The sequence below is a fragment of the Crocodylus porosus genome, unplaced genomic scaffold (genome assembly GCF_001723895.1).
Source record: "Crocodylus porosus isolate Cpor-Errol unplaced genomic scaffold, CroPor_comp1, whole genome shotgun sequence".
In the NCBI taxonomy this organism is placed as follows: domain Eukaryota; kingdom Metazoa; phylum Chordata; order Crocodylia; family Crocodylidae; genus Crocodylus; species Crocodylus porosus.
The window spans coordinates 11337272-11359706 of NW_017728911.1; the positions used below are offsets into that span (position 1 = coordinate 11337272).

The 22435-nt window shown below is 43.1% G+C and overlaps 1 protein-coding gene across 3 annotated transcripts in view; it reads left to right on the forward strand.

Moving 5' to 3' along the window:
- The window catches only part of OTUD7A (OTU deubiquitinase 7A), a 217214-nt gene that overhangs the window by 69802 nt on the left and 124977 nt on the right, over positions 1-22435 (forward strand). For all 3 annotated transcript variants that reach the window (XM_019533429.1, XM_019533428.1, XM_019533430.1), the window contains exon 3: positions 462-616. In XM_019533429.1, the coding sequence (XP_019388974.1) occupies positions 466-616 (151 nt within the window). In that variant the 5' untranslated portion in view covers positions 462-465. The remainder of the gene's footprint in view (positions 1-461; positions 617-22435) is intronic.

The window sequence follows — 22435 nt, forward strand, 5'->3', positions numbered from 1 at the left end:
ATCAGTTCACCCTTGGGCTTTGTCTGTCTGTACATAGCCGTCCTGGTCAAAAAGGTTTTACTTTACAATTGCTTTTCTGCTAAAACAAACAAACAAAAAAAACTTACTAAAATAATATTTTAAACCCCAACAAATACTGAAGAAAAGGAAATTGTAGAGATTTGAAGGATTAGAGTTGGTTACCAGAGCAGTTGCTTATTGGCACAGTTTGTGCCAGGCTAGGGCAGAGATGAATTGTAAGTGCCAATAGTATAGTACTTTTATAAGCATGCAGTGAATCTATCAACAAAGTAAGTTAGACCTTGTGGTTTTGTTTTATTTTTTTAGACAAATATATAATTGGGTGATTTTTGTTTGAGGGAAAAAGATGTTTGGTTTTCATCCTTTATAGCATAGTGAGATAAACAAACATATCCAAAATAATTCATTACTCTTATTTATTTATTTTGTTTTCTTCATAGATGGATGTCTTGTAGCCAGCCAATAAGTTCAACTACTGCTGCATGTCTAGCAGCACTTCTACATGATCACATGACTCTTGATATGGATGCAGTCCTGTCAGACTTTGTTCGATCCACAGGGGCAGAACCGGGCTTGGCAAGAGATCTGCTGGAAGGTAAGCATATCTCATAAACCTTCAACTTGTATTCCTCATATTTCTTGCTGTAAAGTTAAAGGTTTCCCATTTACAGGCCATTGAGGCCCACTGGAAAAAAGGCTCCACTGTTTCTTTAAGCTCAGCATGAGGAGGAGATGATGTAGTTAGCACTAGACTCTAGCTGACTTTGCTGCCAGGTAGCTCCTGGTACCCATTGGATAGGAGACTGGGTGGGCCTCAGCACTGTGCTAGAAGTGGAAATGATGAGTGGAAATCTACTGCCCACCCTTGGGATTGTACCCAGGTCCTTCCAGTCACCCACTGACCAAGCTTTGTGGCTTCCACTTTCATGCAGTGGTAAATAAAATATGAGAGAGATTTTAAAAGCTGCTTGTTTCGTCTGTTAAATCACTGTTTCCTTAACATTCGTGCCAAGGAGCCAAGAATTGTGACAGATTAATTGCACAAGTTTTCACCACTTTAGCTGTTTTCAGTAAAGGCTTTAGAAAAGCCTAGTATGGTGTTAGAGGCTGCATTCTAGATTACTATTAATCTTATCTAAAGTGAAGGAAAAGATCCCTATTCTGTCATTTTTGCTGTCTGAAGACTGCTCATCAGCTTTTTTTGCTCACTGTTTACAGAAGAGGTTTGAGTGCAGTGTGGAATCAAATGTCTGCATAAATCTGCTGGCCCCAAGCATAAATACTGTCTGGTAGCTGTTTAGCTGAACTTGGCGGCTCTGAGGTTTTTACTGCTCGGTTTGGGAACCTGTAACATCGTCCGTATTAGTTGTCAATAGAAAATCTCAGGGTACTTTAAATGGTTCCTTTGCTTATCTGAGGTTTCCACACTCTGAAATGGAAAACCATAATTTGGTAGTGCTGAAGTAATGTAGCTGAGATGGTCCAGGAAGTATGCAAGAGGCAAGGCTTTTTGTGAGTGATATCTTTTATTAGATCAATGGCAGAGTTGGCATAGACTTAGACAAGCTTTGGGGTACTGCACTACTCTTCCTCGGGTCTCTCTTCAGAGACTCTCAAAAATGAAAAACCATAATGAAATTTGAGTATACCAAGTTGGTTAAGTAGTGTGAAAAATAAGGATTGATTGTGAATGTGTCCCCTAGTAAAAACGCCTAGATAGTATGTATGTAAAAATGCCCAGATGCCAAGAGCATGAAGGCAACATTGGCAAATGTTTAGACATTCCATCTTGGATTGTCAGCATTTAGCAGCTGTTGAGCACCTAATATGTGTGTCAAAAATGTATGTTGGTGAATGCTATTCACAATAGCAGTTTTGGCTTTTATAGTATATAGGTTGATCAATATGTATTTTAAAGTTGTGGCTTGGCAATGATTTTTCTCCACTCCAGATATTTCAAGCGAAAGGGAATAAAATGCTATTAACTCTGGAGGTGTACACGCTCCAAAGTGTAATTTTACAATATTATGTACTTGTTCAGTTTCCCAAGACATGTTACATATAACCAGGTCTTTCAAATGTCTAAGTGCAAATGTTATTGATTTGCTGTATTCAGTAAAAGGCCTTTGTTTTGTCAGACTCAGTTGATAAACCTGCCCTTCTGGCCTGAAGTTTGTCATTTATTTCAGCCTTGGTCACTTGGGCTGCAGTTCTTCCAAGCTTGTGGAGTACAGTCCATCCTACTTGTAGAGAGTAAGGGTACCAGAACTGAGGTCTTGATGAAGAAATAAAGATCCTTTAATCTGTTAAAAATTAAGGGCTTTGTCCGGCATTAATATTACACAGCTTTCTGGGCATGTGGACTTTGGATTTCAGACTGAGTTGCTGAGGAACACAACTGACTAAACTATGTAGGAAGAATTAAACACTGAAGGTAACTGTGTAGGTGATATGACCCTTTAAAAAAAAAATCTTCCTGCTGTATTTAAGCCTTTATAATCCTACTTAGTGAAGGAATTCACAGAAACATAGGTCTTCTATAATTGATATACAAATGCCCCATTTTTCAGTTGTTTGTTTGTTTGTTTGTTTGTTTGTTTTTCCCATGAAGGTACAAATTTTCCTACAAGCTGAAGTGAGGGTCTGGGAATCCAGATTCCTGGATTCTAGAAATGGGTTTCATTTACTGTATTTTCCATGGGGCTGGGGCAGGGGGCTGCGAGTGAGGGGGTGCACAGGAGCCAGCGCTGGTGGGGCCCAGAGTGGGGTGGCTCCCCCCCTCTCCCTGCTGGGGGCAGCCCAGCCAGGTGCGCCCTGGGCTCCTGCCACCTTGCTTTGGGCCCTGCCGGCACTGGCCCTGGGGCACTGCCTGGCTGTCACTGGCTCCCAACCCCCCTGTCCAGCCCTGGGGGCAGCATGGGGGTGCCTGGGGGCAGCACAAAGTAGCGTGGACTGGGCCTGGGGCGTGGGAGGTGACACAGAACTTGCATTCCATGCCTGAGGGTTGGGGCAGCAATGGCCTGACTTGTCCCCCAACAGGAGGCTCTGGTGGGTGCTGCCACCCTGGGGGGAAGGCTGTGCTGGGAGCAGAGCCACAGTCGCTTTTCTGCTCCAGAAGCTCCTGTGGCCACAAAGAGCCCAGGGGCCATGGGAAGCTCCTTGCCAGCCTCAGGGGCAGCGTGGGTTGCCTTCCAAGGCTGCTGGTGGTGGCATGACCTTGCAGGGTCCTGGCCCAGGGCACGAGAAGCTCAGGGAGGCCACAAGAGCTTTTGGAGCGAAGAAACAGCTGCGGGTGTGCTCTGGCTTCTGGCACAGCCTCCTGGCTGTTCTGGGGCCAGGGGGCAAGCTGCTGCCAGGCTTCTGGCCCCTCGTGGGTGGGGAGGGGCGGGCTTTCCCTTGGGGTGGCAGAACCCACCGAGAGCACCCATGGGAGGGGCAGCCAGGCCATTGCCATCCAAAGCCTGAGGTACAGGATGCAACTTTGCACCTCATCTCTTGGCTTCCCACGTCCTGGGCCATATGCTACCTTCAGCGGCCTCAGGTGGCCCCCTGAACTGCCTCCAGGGCTGGCCAGGCGCTTCCCCACGGCCCCTGGCCTCCTGGAAGCTGCAGGAGCTTCTGAAGCACAAAAGCAGCTGCAGCTCTGCTCTAGCTCCTGGTGCAGCCTCCCCACTTGCCCTGGGGCCAGGGCCCGCGCTGCCGCTGGGCCCATACAGGGTGGCGGGGGGCTGGGTCTTCCCCCTGGGGTGGGGGCAACCCCTGGTGGGGGGCAGGGAGGAAGGCAGCCAGGCCTTTGGCGCCCCAAGCCTCTGGCATGCGATGCAAGTTCCACACCACCTCCCTGGGCTTTTCGTGTCCTGGGCCATGTCCCCACCCACTCATGCCACCACCACCAGCTCCAGTTGCCCCCTGCACTGCCCTTCGAGCCTGACAGGCCCTTCCCCAGCAGCCTCTGACCTCCTGGCAGCAGAAGGAGCCACCAGAGTGCACATACAGCTGTGAGGTTTCAGGCAGCAAGGGTCTGGCTGGCTTCCCCCTGGCAACCCTTCTTGCAAGGGGGCAGGCAGGGGATGGGGCCTGGCAGGGGTCCCCCCATGGTCCCCTTCCCTCCCCCGCCCCCTACTTACCAGCTTGAAATAGTGTTGAAACAGCGAAACTGTTTTGATGAAACAAAATGGAACAGTGCTTTCAAAACAAAACTAAACTTGAAATGAGACACTGTCCCCCTGAAATGTTGAAGCAGACATCGAAGCTGAATGGTGCAGTTTCCCACAGCCCTAACATCTATCAGCTGTTTGTGGCTGTAAAGGCAAGACTTTGGGGTGTAACCCCCCCCCCAAAAAAAAAAAAAAAAAGGATGCTGTCACAGATTGAGTCAGGTTTCCTAAACATTGTTACCTAAATTAGCTCATTTTTCATTGTCGCAGTGATCATGTTAGCATGGAGGAATTTCAGGCAATTGTAGTTTGCCCCTTGGTAGTGGGGTGTTTTTAACATTGTAGTGTGTGGTAACAATATGCAAATCTGCAAAGTCAGACAAGGTGAGGTTATGATCTAGGGCTGAAGCATAAGGGAAAAGGCACTTTAATGAAAAAGCTTACCTTGGGTAATCAGACCCTGCCTTTCAGAGGTGTCCTAAACAGAAATGCCTGAGAGCACAGTGCATGTGGGCATGGGGGAAGCGGTATGTGCTGAATCCTGCAGAGTGCAGGGGGACAGTGCTAAGTGTGTGTGTGGGAGGTGCTGAGCAGAGTCTAAATTAGACCAGAAGGCTGGTGACCTTCTCACTCCCCCTTAGTTACACTACTACTGTCTGAGCAAAACCAAAAAGGGATTTAATTCAACTTGTATCTGGACCACAGAGTAGTGAACTACATTATTTCAAGATTTAATTCAAACCCAGTAGAATGTCTTGCAGTCCTGGGAGCAAGAATTTCTCTTTATTCTATGTTTTCAAATAAGAAAGAAGAAATAAATTTGCTACTTTTCAGAATATCTGACTTTGAAGCCTTTTCAGGTGCTCATGAGTTCTGGAAATCAGACTCTGCTAACATCCCGAATCTCAGAGTTTTGTTAAACGGGAGCAGAAGTTTGCCATACAAGGACATGTCTAAAATACAGATCTAAGATATAAATAGCGACCTTAATAGTGCGCTAAAATCAAACCAACTTGTTTTTCTTTGTATCTGAGACGTCAATGCCACCCTCATCTGAATAACTGTTTTTTAAAACAGTTATAATGGCCACATAAAGTAACCAGTTTGAGGTGGAAGTGCAATGAAAAGGAGCCTGAGTTCATATTTGTCCAAAAATCCTTTGTATGCTGTTTTCTCCTTTGCTAACATTATTTGTCAGGCCTGAAAGGTCAGTTACGCATCACTTACTTTTGCTACTTAGGTGGTACTTGGATGTACTTAGGTACGTTAGACTTGGAGTTTGGTTTTAACTCTTGCTTTTATAACATCTGATTTTACTTTGCCAAGTCAATTCTCTGTGTCTGAATTAGAATAATAGAAACTTAGGGTTGGAAGGGACCTCAGGAGCTCATCTAGTCCAGCCCCTTGCTCAAAGCAGGATCATCCCCAACTAGATCATCCCAGCCAAGGCTTTGTTAAGCCGGGTCTTACATACCTCCAAGTATGGAGATTCCACCACCTCTCTGGGTAACCTGTTCCACTGTTTCACTTCCCTCCTAGTGAGAGAGTTTTTTCCTAATATCCAACTTAAACCTCCCTTGTTCGGTCAGAGTTGTTAAGAGTTCTTCTTTAGAATTTCACATACTAGATATAAAGAAGCTTCCTTCATTTAGGATACATGCTACTAATGGGGAAGATTTATAGCTGCAATTTGACAACTATGAAGTTAAGAGTAGTTTAAAAGTAAAAACCCATGTGTTTGCTAGATGTAAATATTTGAGAAACATTCTTTAACCACTGAGTATAATAGTGTTAAATTGAGAAACTATGTATATTTGAGGGTTGTGGCATCCTGAATTCTTCAACAGAAGCACAGAAGACAGAGGCAGTTTATCTGTCACTCACCCTCAGAAGACTTTATTCCTCTTTTGGACCCCAAACCTGCTGTCAAACGAGCAAACCCTCCCAAGGGCAATGGGAATGAGTGGGAAGGCATCACCATCACCCACAAGCTGCAAGATGATTGTAATATTAAAATGTGCCTGTCAAATGTAGGAGTGAGTGAGCCTGGCATTGCTATCACAGGAATCTGACTTGTCTCCCTAGTTAAATACTTGAACAAATATTAAGAGAAAAAATAAACAAACTGCCATTCTGCCTAATTGTTCTTTTGCCTCAGGATTTTATGCAGGGCATAATATTATTCAGTGTGCATGTGATGCCTTCAAAAGATGATGTTTTCAGAACATGTATGATGTGTTTGTGCCTTGTACAGTATGCAGACAGTAGTTTGTGTTTCCCTCTCAGGATGAGATTTGGTGCTGCACTACTTAGAAGCGCAACACAGAAATCTCAGCCTGGAAGGGAAAGGGTAGTGGGTTAAAGTGGTCTTAATCTACTCTGCACTTTCCTTATCCTAAACTGCTTGGGGATTTGAACAGGCTTCAGCACTGTGTAGGCAATCCCATGGGTCTGCTCAAGTTACAGCTGCCTCCCAGCTCTTCCCTGGGCACAACAGTGCTTCTCCATAGCAGTATGTCTTGCAGCCCTACCTCTGACAGGCCTTTCTTAGTTGCATTTCCTTCTCCCTGTGCCAAGCCTTGCAGCCTTATGTCTTAGTTCTTATTTTGGAAAATTTCTCAGCTGGATATAGGACTTTTGTACCTCCCTTACATTGCATCAACTTTTTCATGCAGAACAAAGGGACTAGGGCAGGCACATGGATTTTCTCCCAATGGTTAAGCTGAATTTTGGAGTAGTATTTGCTTTGTGGTAGCACCCAGAGGAAATGCATGCAGACAACAAAAGGACAGTCCTTGTCCCAGGGTGGTTGTTGTCTACACAAATAGTTGAAAGCAAGTCATCTGTGGCTCAATCTTCATAAAAATGATTGACCCTGACTATTTCATGCCCTTTTCACCACTTCTGATAATGTTGAGCCAACATTGGTAATCAAAATGCATAATGTGAGGTTGAAGCCGCTATGACAAAAAGATCTTTTTCCATCTACACCTAGCCAAGCGCTGACCACCTTTTCTCTCCGATGCCCATGTTACCACTATGATAGTGGCATAAATTGGACTGCAGGAACGGCTCCCCCCCCACCCCCACCCCCCCAGGCTCTGCCTTAAATCCATTTCGAAATTTGAACACAAGTGGAATGAGCCAGCTGACATGAGAGCTCTGAACAGACAGCTGCTTGGCTCCAGGATGGAGTCTCAGATACTAGTTTTAACACGTACAACCCTAAATCCTATAGAATATTCCTGCCTGTGAGATTTATCCTATACCTAGGCCATGATGCCACACCCTGTCTTTAGCATGATCCTAATATAAATGGAGTGATGTCATTGTAACTCTGATTGTGTTTTTCTGGAGCAGGTAGTAAATTCACATTTACTACCTATAAACAACTACCCCTCATGCCTTTCTATTTCACAGGTGAATTCTTTGTCAGAGTTTTTTCCTGAGAACTAGTTAATATATTAACATTCAGTATAAAATGCAACAGGAAGTATCTGGCTGGTACCAAATAGGAGTAGGATGGATATTCCTTACGCTAGCTGCAATCTGCTCAAAATAGATTTAAAAAGAACATAAGTATCTTTTAAAATCTGTTGTCCTATTGCCCCTTGCAGCCTAGAAGCTTTTATAACATATGTATGTAGGTTTTTTTCCATATGTACTTAGTGAAATTCTGAGAGTAAATGGTAGAGGGTCACTGATTTTATGACTGCCATCAGACCACCTGGTTATTTTGTCAGATTATGATAGCTGTGCAGCATTGCTGCAGATCATTGGTTAGATAAGACCTCCAAGAAATCCCAGCATATATAAAGAGCTCTGCTTATTCAGTAGGTGATGCTCCTCCCTGGGAGTCAGTGCTGAGACTTCCACATAGTTATTCTCTGTCTTACCTCTTGATTTAAGATCAGATCAGTGGTGGTTCATTATCTCTGGAGCATCTGAATTGTAACACAGGCTTTAGTATCTTCTGCCCTACTTTTTATTTGCTATTTTTAACCCCTATCATTTCACTTCAACAACACAATAATTAAAAACGCTAATTAAATCAGCTGTTATCATTAGCAATTATGGTAATTAAAGGAGCAAGCAAAAAGAACTAGTAAAGTTTCATTTTGATTTTTCTGGTTTCAACATCTCTACAGTCAAACACCCATTTACATTTTGCTTTTACAATTACTGTCCTGATTGGCTCACTGAAATTAAATAAGCATGTAATTATAAGACCAGCCTGTAACATGAGCCATTTTTAAAAATAATAATTAACTGGATCAAAAAACAGTGAACTTTTGTCTCCCAGTAAAGTGTCTCATATAGCTGAAAACATTATAAAGTGACATACTATACTCTTTTCAAAGGGGATTTTGGGCACAGCAGAATTATTTAACTTATTACCCTATTGATTCTTTAAATTTTCAAAAATCATTTGCAGAATCACTTGAGTCTGTTCCATTCTCCAGCGTGCTGGCTGTTTTTAGCAACATGCCATTAAATCTCTTAGTAAGCATGTACTCTATTTACTTGAATACAAGATGAGGTTTTTCTCCCAATTATCTTGGAGGAGCCGGAGAAGCCCCTCCTCTTACATTCACATATGACTACCTCATAGCCTACATTGTCTATCATTAATTGCTGCCAAAAGCGGCATGTGTTAAGTAGTGGAAACCAACCATGATGTTGATTAAATGCAGCCATTGATTAAATGAAGCCAACACTGAGCATGACTATAGAACACATGGCCCATATTGGGCAAATATGCTGATGGGAACCCACCGCAAGGATAGGTTAGTACAGTCCAGCCCAGCCCACCTGAATGGGTAGGGACAGAAGTTGCACACAAACCGGTTTAAGCGGTCAGAAACCAGTTTAAAATTGTAACAGAACAGAAGCAGAAGTACACGTAAGCCAGTTTCAAAATGGCTGAAACTGGTTTAAGGTGAACTTGGTTGAGTGTAGTATCAGACTCAACTGATTTGGGTCAAACCAGTTTATGAAATTTCTGTCCCAAACTGCTTCCTGGGTCAAGTTAAATCACAGTCCCCCAGCATCAACTGTGTGTTCACTTCCTCTTCTTGTTGCTTCTGAGGTTTCTGGGATTTGCAGTCCAGATTCAGAGCAGCAGGACTCTGCAGGGTTGCTCATTACATCTTCCTGCTTCCAGGTGTCTCTGGGATTTGTAGTCCATGATTATAGCCAGCAGGACTCTGCGGGGTTGTTCCCTTCTGTTCAATATATGCTTGCTTCAGAGAGAGGACTATTCTTGTTTAAGCTTTTATGAATTCAGTGCCACTACCTTTTCCCCTACCCATCCTCTCCTCAGCCTTGTAGGCGCTGCCCCCCTTCCCCATCCCTGTGCCTAGGCAGACCTTCCAGCTAGCTCTGGGCTGGGGCTTGGCCATGTCCCTCCACTTGACTAGGGAGGTGGGGGAAAGCCTTAGAGCTAGCAGGTGTGCTGTTGCACCCCCTGGCTTCTAGCTTGAGCCACTGAAGAGATGCGCCTGCATTTCCTGACTCAAAAGTGAATGTTTGTTTGCTTGCTTGCCAGTTCAATCTTTGCAGCTTAGTCTAACCTGCAAAGACTGAATTGATTCAGCCTTGGGCTTTTTGACTGTCTGTACTTAGCCAATAAGATATGGTAGTGGCCCTTGAATACAGTCCCACTGACCTTTCTTAAAGCCATGGTGAGGCACTATACTGCATATGTTTCAACTTCTTCACTCCCACAGCTGAGCTGCACCTTTTTTCCCATTTCCAATGATTCCTTGTTTCTTCACCAGCCTTAAATGTCTAGCAAATATCACCAAACAGGGCTCCAAACAGTTCATCCAGAATTCCTCTGTCACCGACACTCTGTCTGTGAGGTGACGCCAGACCAAGTTGCCCTGTGCCTCATCTGCACATAAATTTTTGAAGGATCCTAGGACTCCTGACAAGAACATGTGGTTCCAGTTATGAGTGGTTGCCTAATTAGTATGGCTTCTTTGTGGGGGGGGAGAATATCTTGAGTACACATGCATATAGCGATGACTGATGAGGGGGCACTCTCTGTACTGTATATAAGTAATTTGTACTATATATAAGTAGGTACAAAAGTGTCACTTTTGGAGTACCCATGCTAAAACTTGGAGCAGTTTCAAAACAGGTTAAATGCATCAATTCTGGATGAACTGATCTGGCAGCAACAGTGAAAGTCCCATGCCACTGAGCTCACCAGCAGCACTGCTACATGCTGACCCACAGGAGCATGACAGTGGTGGCAGGATCACTGTGCCAGCAATGCCAGCAACTCCACAGCACGCGGAGCTGCAGGAAGGGGGCAGCAGGGGCAGAACAAACAACAGCCCAGCCTCCTAAGACCTGTGAACAGGATGGCGGTGGCGGGCTTGCTGCACTGCAAAACTTTACCAACAATACAGCGGCATCCCACACTGCAGCCAGCAGGAGTCCAGAGACGGGATGAAGAAGAAAAGCTGGTGCCAGCATGAACGTGCTTTGTAAGCGCATGCCAGCACCAATTCGCTGCCCAGGGCAGTGAGGGACCAATGAATGGCCCATGCGGAGGTCTAACAGGGGGACCAGAAGGAAGTCCTTGTGGGCTGAGTGGAGAGCTGGAGGGAGATGGTTGGTGGCAACCCCCGAGTGGGGAGCTGCCCCAACACATATCGGAGGAAGAGACCTGGAAGCCCTACTGTGGAGAGGGCCAGGAGGACAACAATAGACGTACAAGACAGAATGAGACAGAATGAGAATGACAACTGGTAACAATGCTGCGTCCATACAACACCAAAGTAACAAGGGGTTGGCACTAGGGGTGTAGGGAGAGATGGAGCAACAAGATCCTTGCACTGACAAGTGACCTTGGCAAGACACCACTGAACTGGGAGTAACAGCAACCCCCAAGATTGAAGTTTTCATCAAAGACATGTCAGGAGAGAAGCTTTGGTGATCTAGGTAACTGGTGCTGGCGGCATACTGTTGGCCCACAGGACCATCTTCTGTCTGGTTTGTACATGTAACAAAGCAGAGCCTCCCATTTAGAATTTTATTGCCCTCGGCAGAGCAGAAGCGGTTCTTGCTCTCCCTTCACCCCTTCTCCCTTATGTCCGCATGGTTGAGCAATAGCTGAGTGAGCTGTTTGCTGTGCTAGACTATTCAGATGATCTGTCTCCTCTTCTGAATCTGTCTCTACATCAGAACGTGCAGTTCTTTTGATCTTCCCTGTTAGTTTCTGGCAGTGACTTATGCTTAAAATACGCCTTTCTCATTTTTATTTTGATTGCTTGTTCTTTCTGCTGCCTCATCTTCTGTGTGTTCCATTTTGGAGGTGGTTTTTTGCCTCTTTAGCATTGTGGTCTGAATACTGCATCATACCCCTTTTTATATTTCTATCATTGTTTACAGTGGAAAGAGTAGCTTACTACCAGCCTTGCCAAAAACTTTAGTCAGCATATGGCTTAACTATTAAAAAGGGGAGGGGGAAAAAATTGTTACATACAGTTCTGTAAGCTCTACATCCAAGGCACTTTGAAATGTTCCTTTTAACTGCATAGGACTCTAAAATGGTAGTTATAGCTACTCCTTGCTTAACATTGTAGTTACTTTCTTGAGAAATGTGACTTTAAGCAGAATGATGTTAAACAAATCCAGTTATGTTACAGTAGTTACCTACTAGCAGGTGGTGGCCAAATAATTTTACAACTAAATATTGTATGAATTTAAACAAGTATGTTCTCTAATAAATCAGCAATGTAATAATGAAACAACGTTAACCAGTACGATGTTAAGTGAGAAGTACCCATAGATCAACAAACACTACTTTTAGCTCTAATCTTGCTCTATTTGTGGCATAAAAGGGGGGAAATCACAAAAATAAACAAAGCCTCTTGAAGGACCACAAAGGGTTCCTAGCCTTTCAAGAGTTCAGAGAGCACCTGCAGAGTTGACTTTCTGCAGAATCACAGCTTTTTTCAAGAAAGTCTCGAAAGCATACATTCCTTGGATCCTGTATCAATAGGACATGATAGTGTCCCTAGGGAAATAATTAAGTCACCAAAAACTTTGTGTTGGCTATACCAAAACCCCCCCACCAATCAAGTCTTAAATTGGGTAAGAAGTATGAGGACCATACCAGGAATGGATCTTACACCTGCACCTCCAGAAATGTTATACATCTCATCCTATGCACCAAATGCCCTGTTGGAAAATATGTAGGAGAAACCAAACAACAACTGTGCACCAGAATGAATGCACACCGAAAATCTATTGAAGACAAGAATATCCAACTAGTAGTGGGGGCACATTTCTCACAGGACAGTCACTCCCACTCTGATCTCTCAGTTTTAACTCTCAAGGGGAACTTACAAAACACCTTCTGTAGACTAGCTTATGAATTTCACTTCATAAATCTGCTGGATACAAAAAAATCATGGACTCAATATAGACATTGGATTTATGACGCATTATAACTTGCCTGTTATCTAATTTACCAGAAACTTGCCTGATAGGGTTGTGCGAAGCTTCAGTCACTGATTCGATTCAGTCAAGTTTTGGCCCGATTTGGCTGCCAAATCTCTGAATCCGAATCAAATCAGGAGACCCTTTGGTCTCTCCAAACTGAATTGGAACCTTCTGAATTGATTTGGAGAGATTTGGAAAGATTTGATGATTCGGACATAGACACAGGTTCAAATGTTTTTTCTACACACCTCAGGGTACCTGCCAGCTCCTGAATGTTGAGATGCCTGGGCGGATGGAGCATTCCACAGGAGCACTGGGCGGTCCCCAGTGTGCTCGGCAGCAAACCCGGAAGCAGACCAGAAGTACTTCTGGTCCACTTCCAAGTTCGCTGCTGAGCATGTGGGGTGGCCCGTCACACTCCTGTGAAGCTCCATCTACCCCACCATTGCAGTGTTCACGAGCCATGCCTAGTACCTCAAGGTATGTAGAAAAAACATTCAAAACTGTGTCTGCGGCCAAATCACTGATTCTCTAAATCAGTATTGAATCTTCAGATTCATATTCAGCCAAATCGAATCAGGACATTTTATCCGTATCAACGAATTGAATCACTGTCCCCGATTTGGTCCAAACCCAAATCAAATACAGCCCATTTTGCACTGCGGCCTGACCCGACTTCTTACATTCTTCTTTTCCCCCACCCTTTTTTCTCTCCCCTCCCCTACTTTTCTGCCTCTTCTTTTCCTGTTTTCAGACTCTTTCCTTTTTCATTGAGAGCCTCTTTTTTTTACCTTGTATTATTATCACTGTAGTGTTTCCTTTTGGACTCTTTTCCCCCCTGCTTTCTTCCCCCTCTCTTCCCTGTTTTACCTTTTTGTTTTTCTAATTTTTACATATTTATATTTTCACTGATATCCTCTCAAACTTTTTTAGCTTCTTTCATTCCTGTTTTCCTGATCTCCAACTATTTCCTTTTTTCACAGACAGCCTCTTTTCTACCTTGTATTCTGTCACTGTAATATCTCCCTTTGGCCTCTCCCCCCTGCCTTCTTCCCCCTCCCTTACCTGCTTTACTTTTTGTCTTTCTAAGTTCTACCTATTTACACTTTCACTGACATCCTGCCACACTTAGCTTCTCTTATTCCTTGGAATCTCAGACCAGCAGAGACTCTCTGTGACTGAAGAAGGGTGGCTGCACCCAAAAGCTCGCTTAGAACTTTTTTCCAACTACTCAGTTGGTCTAATAAAAAATATCACATCTATTCAAAGAACCTTGCCTGCTTCTTGAACTAATGCTTTTGGCTTTATATAGTTCTGCATGTTTTGGTTTTAGTTCCCTAATATGTCTTATTCTATGTTTATTGTTTGGAACTTAATGTCATAACTATAAGAAGTATCAAACTTCTGACTCCCAGTGACCAGGTACCCATTTATTGTTTCATCAGCTGCGGCTTAAAAGGACAGTCCCAGTTGACAAAACCAAAAATGAGTACCTGTTCATTGGGGCTGGGGAGTCAAAGGCATCTGGATGTGATGCTAGCAGTATCACTCCCTTATGTGCTGTCGGCTACAGAGACTGGTGTGCCATGTTAACCCTATGGGCCGCTTGACTTGGCCTGTCATACATCTGTAGAGTCCTTTAAAATATACATTATTTTCTTTGGTCATTTAAATATCCTGTGTGTGTGTGTGTGAAGAGACAGAGAGAGAGTAGCATAGGATGGGAGTATATCCATAATGGTAGAAGCGTGTGAAAACAAATAAAACTTGAGTCTAATCTTCTCCATGAGAAGAAAGCGTTAAGAGTGAGCTTCTGGTATGGTAGATACATAAGATGATGGTATTTACAAGTATGTGAGAAATTGGCTTTTGAACAGTCCTAGACATGTATTTTACACTTCCAAGCAACAGAGAAATGAGTGTTCTAACATACTATTCATATCCTTCCAATGAAGTGGTGATACTTCTCTCTTCTGTGCCATTGCGTTTAAACCGATTTAAAGCAGCTTACAGCATTGGCATGCTTTTTATGTTATAAATTTGTACCATCTATATTATATATTTATAAAGAGCCTCATAAATCTTGGAAATTAAGTGTAAATAAGCAGGTTGGATGCCCAGAATTTCAGACTGAGTGGTACTCAGTGAATTGAAGTGCCATACTTTTTGTGGATATGGTTTCATACATTATGACAGTGCAACAGTTGGCTAGATTCTCTACTAGTAGTAATGTTCCTTGACCTCAGTTCATAATAAAGCCTGTCTTACATTGCAGTTGGCCAGTAGTTCAAATACATATCAGGTTTACCTGTTGATCCTTACTTTCACATCTGGATCATTTGCTTCCCTCAGACTTCCTGTTTGATAGAGTTGTCCAGTACTCTGTTTGAGGGTCTCCTTTTAGTTTCCCATTAGTTTATATACCGTTTGGTCTATTTACTTGGGTTATAATAGTATATAATCTCCTACTCAAACCCCTTGACAGAACAGATTTACCTTGTAAATACCTCTCCACTCCACTCTCAGCCCCTACCTCACAAAACAAAAATCTTAATAATGCACTGGAAAAATGTATTAATAACTTGCATACTGTTGATCTAAAAGTACTTGAGACTAAAAGAAATAATCATTTGAATCTTTCTTGAGTCCCTTTTGTTAATTATCTTACATTTTACTATATTAGAGAAGTGTGTCCCAAAGAACCTAATAGACCATAGAAATGCATTGATTGATGGGGGGGCAAGCTGTCTTCCCTTTTAGAATGGATTGCATAATTTGACTAATTCTTATAAACCTGACTAATTTTTATAGCGGTTGTTTTTGAGCTCATGGTTTTCATTCACTAGTCCAACATGGCCTACCATCTTTCAGCATTTTATGTTCATCTCCACTGAGAGCTAAAGGCATGCTTCTGCATGTCAAAGTTAGACACTGTGGGTGTGTCTACATGAGACACTTATTGTGAAGTAACCTAATAACACTGCATAGTAGTGTGCCAGTCAAAAACCATGCTAATATGCTACTGCTCAGTGTTATTAGGCTACTGCACAGCAAGTGCCACAAAAAAATGTGCTGGCACTACTGTACAGTAACTGTAGTTATTGTGCACTTAGTATTTCATTCAGCAAGTACTAAACTAAATGTGCAGTAACTACTTCACATTAATTAATGTGTAGATGTGGCCTATAGGTATTTCAGTCTATAAATGAATTTCTTCAGGTCTTCATTTAGAAAATAAGCTAACTTTTTTTCTACTTTTCTCATACCAGGTGACTAATTTTCAAATTCACTTTTGCCCTTAGTACAGACCATTCTTTTAAATAAATGTCACATTCCTTTGAAGTTTTTTTTGTGCACATGGGGCTGAATTTCCTAGCAATTAGCTTGTTTTTCACTCTTCTTTAATTATAGAAGCTAGTTTCCTTTCTTCCTCCTGTCATTCAGGTCCAACTATTCTTTACTGCTGTTTCTTTTATTGGCTCTAATTTACTTCAACACACAAATTATAAATCATCAAAGCCAAATTGAACCTTGTGATTTTTAAAATGTCTCGTTCCAGAAACAAATTGCTTCCATATAGTTAATTAGGGGTTGAGGAGAAGCAAGAACTGTTGCTTTTGCTTTGTTTCAAAATTGTGAGAAAAACAGACTCTTGTAGTGCTCGCAAAGTCAGAAACCTTTTAGAGCCAAAGATTTTGGAATTGTTGCTCTATTATGCTGTGCAGAATTTGCTAAATGTACAAATAGTTGATGTAAAGGTTATTTTGTACTGTTTTGGGTGGATTCAGAGTCTTCCCTTTCACCCCCTGGAGATCCCGCATTGGATCATCCTGTTTTATTAAGCATTTCTTACTGCCCAAGTCTATTTCAAATATATCAAGCCAGGAGTAATAAGCTGCTAATGTTAACATGACTTGTCTTTTACTATTCAGTAGGGGTGGCCAACTTCTTAGTGGTTAGGGCTGCTTGAGCTGGGGCCTCCCCCAGAACTGCAGGCTGTATTGAGCTGTGCCAAACTACCCTGCCCTGCCCTGTCCCATCCCTTGGGGAAGAAGTGAGGGGGGAGTCAGGAGACTCTTTTTGCAGGAGCAGCAAGAAGGATTAGGGGAACAGTTGTCAGGGAAGCCTGGGGATGCCAATTAACCCCAGAGCTAAGTAAAGACAGTAAAAAAGCCTGAGGCTGAATTGATTAACTCTTTGCAGGTTAGTCTAAACTGCACATATTAAATTGAAACAGAAGTGAACAGACATTTACCTTTGATTCAGGAAATGCACTTGTGTGCAGTGGCTCAAGCCAGAAACCGGGGGGTGCTAGAGCACGGCTCTCTGAGTGTGTGTTTACTTCCTCTTCCTTTTACCCCCAAGGTCTCTGGGATTTGCAGTCCAAAATCAGAGCAGCAGGACTCTACAGGATTGCTTATCACTTCCTCTTCCTGCTTCCACGTGCCCCTGGGATTTTTAGTCTACAGTTGAAGCCAGCAGTAAGTTTGGGTGGGGGAAGGAGTGTTTAACCCCCCCTACCTGGCCCAGGCCCCAGTCTGCCCCCTGTAGACTTGGCTGCATCGCCAGGCAGGCTTGCTCCCCCTTGTCAGCCAGCTTTCCCTGTTCCAGCTAGGGAGCAGTGAGGAAGAGCCAGCTCTGCTCTCTGGAGCAGACAGCATAGCCCAGCCTAGGGCTGGAAAGCATGCTGGGATGCTGGGGGATTCTGATTTGACTTGAACCAAGAAGAGGTCTAGGATTGAAGTTTCATAAACCAATTTGAGCCAAATCAGTTAAGTCAGATACTACATTCAACCAGGTTTATCTTAAAGCAGTTTCAGCTGTTTTGAAACTGGTTTATGTGCACTAAGCTTCTGTTCTGTTACAGGTTTAAACCAGTTTCTGATGACTTAAACTGGTTCATGTGTAACTTCTGTCCCAAGCCCAGATGTCTTTTAGGCTGCATCAGCTACTCTTTGAATAAGTGTGAAAGTTTTCTTTCCCTAGATTAAAGAGTGGCATTTTGCCAACCAATACTAGGTGCTGAATCCACGTCTGCCTTCCTGAAGGCACTCTCTGAGCAATAAAGCATAATTAGTGACAACCCCAATATTAAAACACTGTATTTAAATGGAATGTGTGGAAGATGTGTTTTTCTGCAGAAATGGAAGATGTGTTTTTCTGCTAGACCATCTGTCTGTCTAATGTTTCTTCCCCTAAAAATGAAGAGATGTGCGCTTCAACACCAATGTACACCCAAAAAGCCTTGGTTTCTAATTATGAAAATGCATACAATCGGGCAGACTGAACCAGCAGAAACTCAACACAGGTGTAGTTGTTAGGTATTTTTGCCAAAGAAAAGAATGTTTAAGCAGAATTCAAAACAGAGCAATATACACAATAGAAAGGAAGAAAGAAAATCCCCTGTAATCTAGAGTGTGAGAACCTGACTTCCCATTAGTATTCTCCTCTGCTGTGTCTGTCAAACCAGCCTTTTATAATTCCCTTGTGAGCAGTCAAGTGGGGAAAACAGGAAGTTGGGCTAAGGATAATATCTTGTTCCACATGGACCGGAAAGCATCCTAGCAGCCTGCCAATTTGGCTTTAAGTGACTTTCAGTTAATACTTTCTGGTAGAAAAATTAAGAATCACTACAAAGGAGGTTTATCTGATGCATTCTTTTGTCTTAAAAATGATTAATTAAAAATATTTTAAATTCATCTTCTGATTTAATCCAATTTCCCATCCCAACATCATATAAGCAGTGTAGCTGAGATTATAATTGTAATTTTATTTTATGCATGTTTCTGTTAATATATACCAAGTCAGTAGGGTTGTGTGAAGCTTTGGTCCCTGATTCAATTTGGTGGAGATTCGGCCTGAATCGGTGACTGAATCTATGAATCCAAATCAAATCGGAGGCCCCTTTTATTCTCTCCAAATCTAATTGGAACCTTCCAAATCGATGCAGAAAGATTCGGTGATTTTGGATATAGATACAGCTTTAAATGTTTTTTCTACATACCTCAAGGTACCAGGGGGCTTGTGAATGCTGCAATGCTGGCTGCATGGAACATCCCACCGCAGTGCAAGGGGCTCCCCAGTGTGCTCAGCAGCAGACCCAGAAGTAGACCAGAAACGCTTCTGATCTACTTCTGGGTCCACTGGAGAGCACGTGGGGGGGCCCCTCCATGCCGCCCCCGACTGGCTTGGCAACTGGTGCTTCCAATCACTGAGCCAGGGGAGTGCGGGGGGCCCCCCCTGTGCACTCCCCCTGCGTACTCCCCAGCAGATCCAGAAGTGGACTGGAAGTACTTCTGGTCTACTTCTGGGTTTGCCACTGAGCATGGGGGGGGGACATGCTCCTGTGGGACACTCCATCTGTTCCAGGATCGCAGCACTCATGAGCTCCACCTGGTATCTCAAGGTATATAGAAAAAACATTTAAAGCTGTGTCTGTGGCCAGATCACTGATTCTCCAAATCAGCATTGAATCTTCAGATTCAGATTTGGCCAAATCAAATCAGACCCAGTGATCTGAATTAATCAAATCATTGTCCCCGATTCAGGCAGAATATGAATCTGAATTGAATAGGGCCCACTTTGCACACCCCTACAAGCCAAGAAGAAATGACAGCATTTAAGCTGGATTTCTGGATTGCTGTATTTATTATCAGGTTATTTGTGAAGATGAAATTCTCCACTTGTGAGAGAAAGTGACAGTTTCTGACTAGTGTGTTATTTAAAAGATTGTCAAGTGTTATCCGTCTTATTGATGTAATTCATTCATTGGCTGAATGGAACAAAATAAAGAGATATTTTGCAGTTGGGCAAATTAATAATCCATCCACAAACTGAGAGCCAGAAACTACTTATTTGTCATATATCTGAATGCTTTCCTGGCATAGGTACCCTTTTTTTTTTTTTTTTTTTTTTTTTTTTTTTTTTTTTAACTTCTAGGTTCAGTAAATAGCTCCATGCATTAAAATAGCTTTTAGAACGATCGGTTATATCAATACCATAAGTACCAGTGTCGTTTTTGCTGTTGATAGGGGCATTTTAGCCATTTATCTTTCCCAGGTTTTTTTTGGTTATAACCACCTATATTATTATCTGGACTGATTATTCTGCCTTACCATATTATAATAATTGAATTTGCATCAATAATTAAATCAAATAAACATTAATAGCATTAAAATAGAAAGTAAAAGTGCAGACAGATGCTTTGAAATAGTATGTCTTGTATGCTTCTGTTTTGTTTTATAAAACTGAGCATCTGTTCTTTCTCTCTCTCTCTCTCTCTCCTACTCCTAAGTTAGTAGTAGAAGAGAGAGGAAAACACCCAAGGAGCCAGCCAAGAGAGATGTCAACCTAAAGGGAATCTGTCACCTTCTCCGAAGCATGCAGTGGTCTGACTGGCATAAAGAAAACAATTACAGACACTAGTGACCTTAGAAATTACTGCCCAGTTCTAATTACTCTCTTCTTAAAAAAAAAAAAAAAAAAAAAGCTGTAAGGAAACCCATTTGCTGGAAGTTAGTCATTAAAGTTTAGATGAGAAATATTTCATACATTTTTAAAAATGAAAACAATTAACCATTAAAATTGCACAGGGATGCAGGAGGCAAGGATTTTTTAGGGTGATATTTTTTTATTGGCCCAACTGTGTAAGTGGGATAGAGTTAGACAAGCTTTCGAATGCGAGGCATTATTCGTCAGGGATGCAGTACATTATCCCTTGCAGTTATCACATAAGGTCCTTTTTTCTTTCCTAAAGAGTTGATTTAGTTTAGAGAAGTTGTTGGGCTACATGGTAGGATGACTGGATGAATTCTCAGATCTCTCTCTCAGAGCTGGTCAGAGAAAGTGATCATAATGTTCCCTTCCAGGTCCTAAATTTATGAATTGTAAACTCAGGTGATGAATTACGGGCAACTGTTACTTAACTGACCAGCAGAGTCTAACAAGTCATACTCCTCCCTCCACTCCTCTTATTAAATATCCTTCTGTTGGTGTTGGGAACACTATTGACAACACCAGCTGACATATCAACAGTACACCAGTAGTTATCTCTACATTCCTTTCATAGCAAATGTAAATAGAATCATTTTCTAACTTTCTTTCTCAGGGCAACTGCTTAAGAATGAAATCAGACAGGATAAAAGTAGGAAATAGTAGGAAAAGCAAATAATTAAAAAAAAAAACAAAACAAAAAAAACAACAACTTGCATTTGCCTCAGGTTAAGTTAGTCTGCAATCTTTGAATCATTTTTAATTTTTCAGTTACTTCTGGGTACCCATCCAACCATGACAAGAAAGAAAAACATTCCCTTCCATGTGCAACTGGCCAAAAGTTGGTCTTGCAATGGATATGTGCCTACCCTAGATAACCCATGAATCCATCACCCTCTGGGCTTGATTATATCAAGCACCACACATACTGAAAAAAACCAATGATTTAGCAACAGATCATTATAAACACACCACCTAGTGTGTTGCTTTCTGCTCTAGTTCCACAGTGTATCCAGAGTACAGTTTCTAGTTCTTGGGGTATTTATAGCCCTTTGTTATTTTAAATAGCCACCTTGAGTGTTCACTTCTTACCCTCTGTGACCAAAACTAACCACAACACCTGTATTTTACTGGAGTCAGGCTGGCAGTATAACAGAAATATCATGAGTACAGAAGACAAGTTTTCCAGGAATTGAACCTAGACCAGGAGTGGGCAAACTGGTAGATCTGACAGGCAGCTGGACTCCATTTCCCAGCAGCCCCTTCCCATGTGGCTGGGGCTGGTCTCCATGGAGACCCCAGCTGCAGCTGTGCTGTGATAGCACAAGGCTGAGGTTGCTTTGGAGATTGGTCCTACCCATGTTGGCAGGGTAGGGCAGGGGGCTGCTCTGGAGCCACTGGGATCTTGCGGCGGGGGCAGCTTGGTTAGGGCCGAGGTAGAGCCACAATCTGCATCCTGCATGCTCTGGGCAAGGCTGTGCAGGTTGCAGGTTGCGGCTCTGCCCCAGCTCCAGACCTGGCTTTTACCACTGCAAGGAGCCAGGGCAGAGCCATGATCTGCAGCCTGCATATTCCTGCCCAAAGCATGCAGGCTGTAGATCACAGGCCTGCCCCAGTTCCTTGTAGCGGTGCCAGAGTGGTCTGGAGCCAGGGCAATTGTGATCTGCTGCCTGCGTACCCCTGCTCGGAGCGTGCAGGCCGCAGACCAAGGAGCCCCTGCTGCAAGATCTTAGCGGCTCCAGAGCAGCCCCCTGCCCTGCCCTGCCTCACACCCTACCAGCATGGCTGGGGCTGATTTCCATGGCAACCCCAGCCTTGTGCTATGACAGCGCAGCTGCTGCTGGGGTCTCTATTGTGGGCAGGGATGGCTGGGAAATGGAGTCCACTGCTGGATGAATCTGGCCGGACTTTGCCCGCCCCGACCTAGACCATAAAATTCTCTCCAGTCTCAATAGGGCTAATTCCTCATGTTCTGAATTAAGTGCAAGGTCAGTTCTTTGTCTTGGTTTTCCTCAGCAATTCTTAGACACACTACACACATGCACCTCAATCATATAATATACTTCTAATTTGTGTGTGGGAGGATGGAGGAGCAAGAGACACTGTTTTCATCCTTGGAAAGTGCTCCAAATCTAAAAAGGATGAGAGAAACTATATCTTCTAGAGCTGCCTTTTTTAAAAGATATGGTAATGGGCTACAAAATGTAGTAGTTGGGTGTTGGATAGGAATCGTGTGGCTCTTCAGCCTCTTTGGTTGTACCCCCTTACAAATAGTTTGCCATTCCGTAAAGGAAGGAATGCATCTG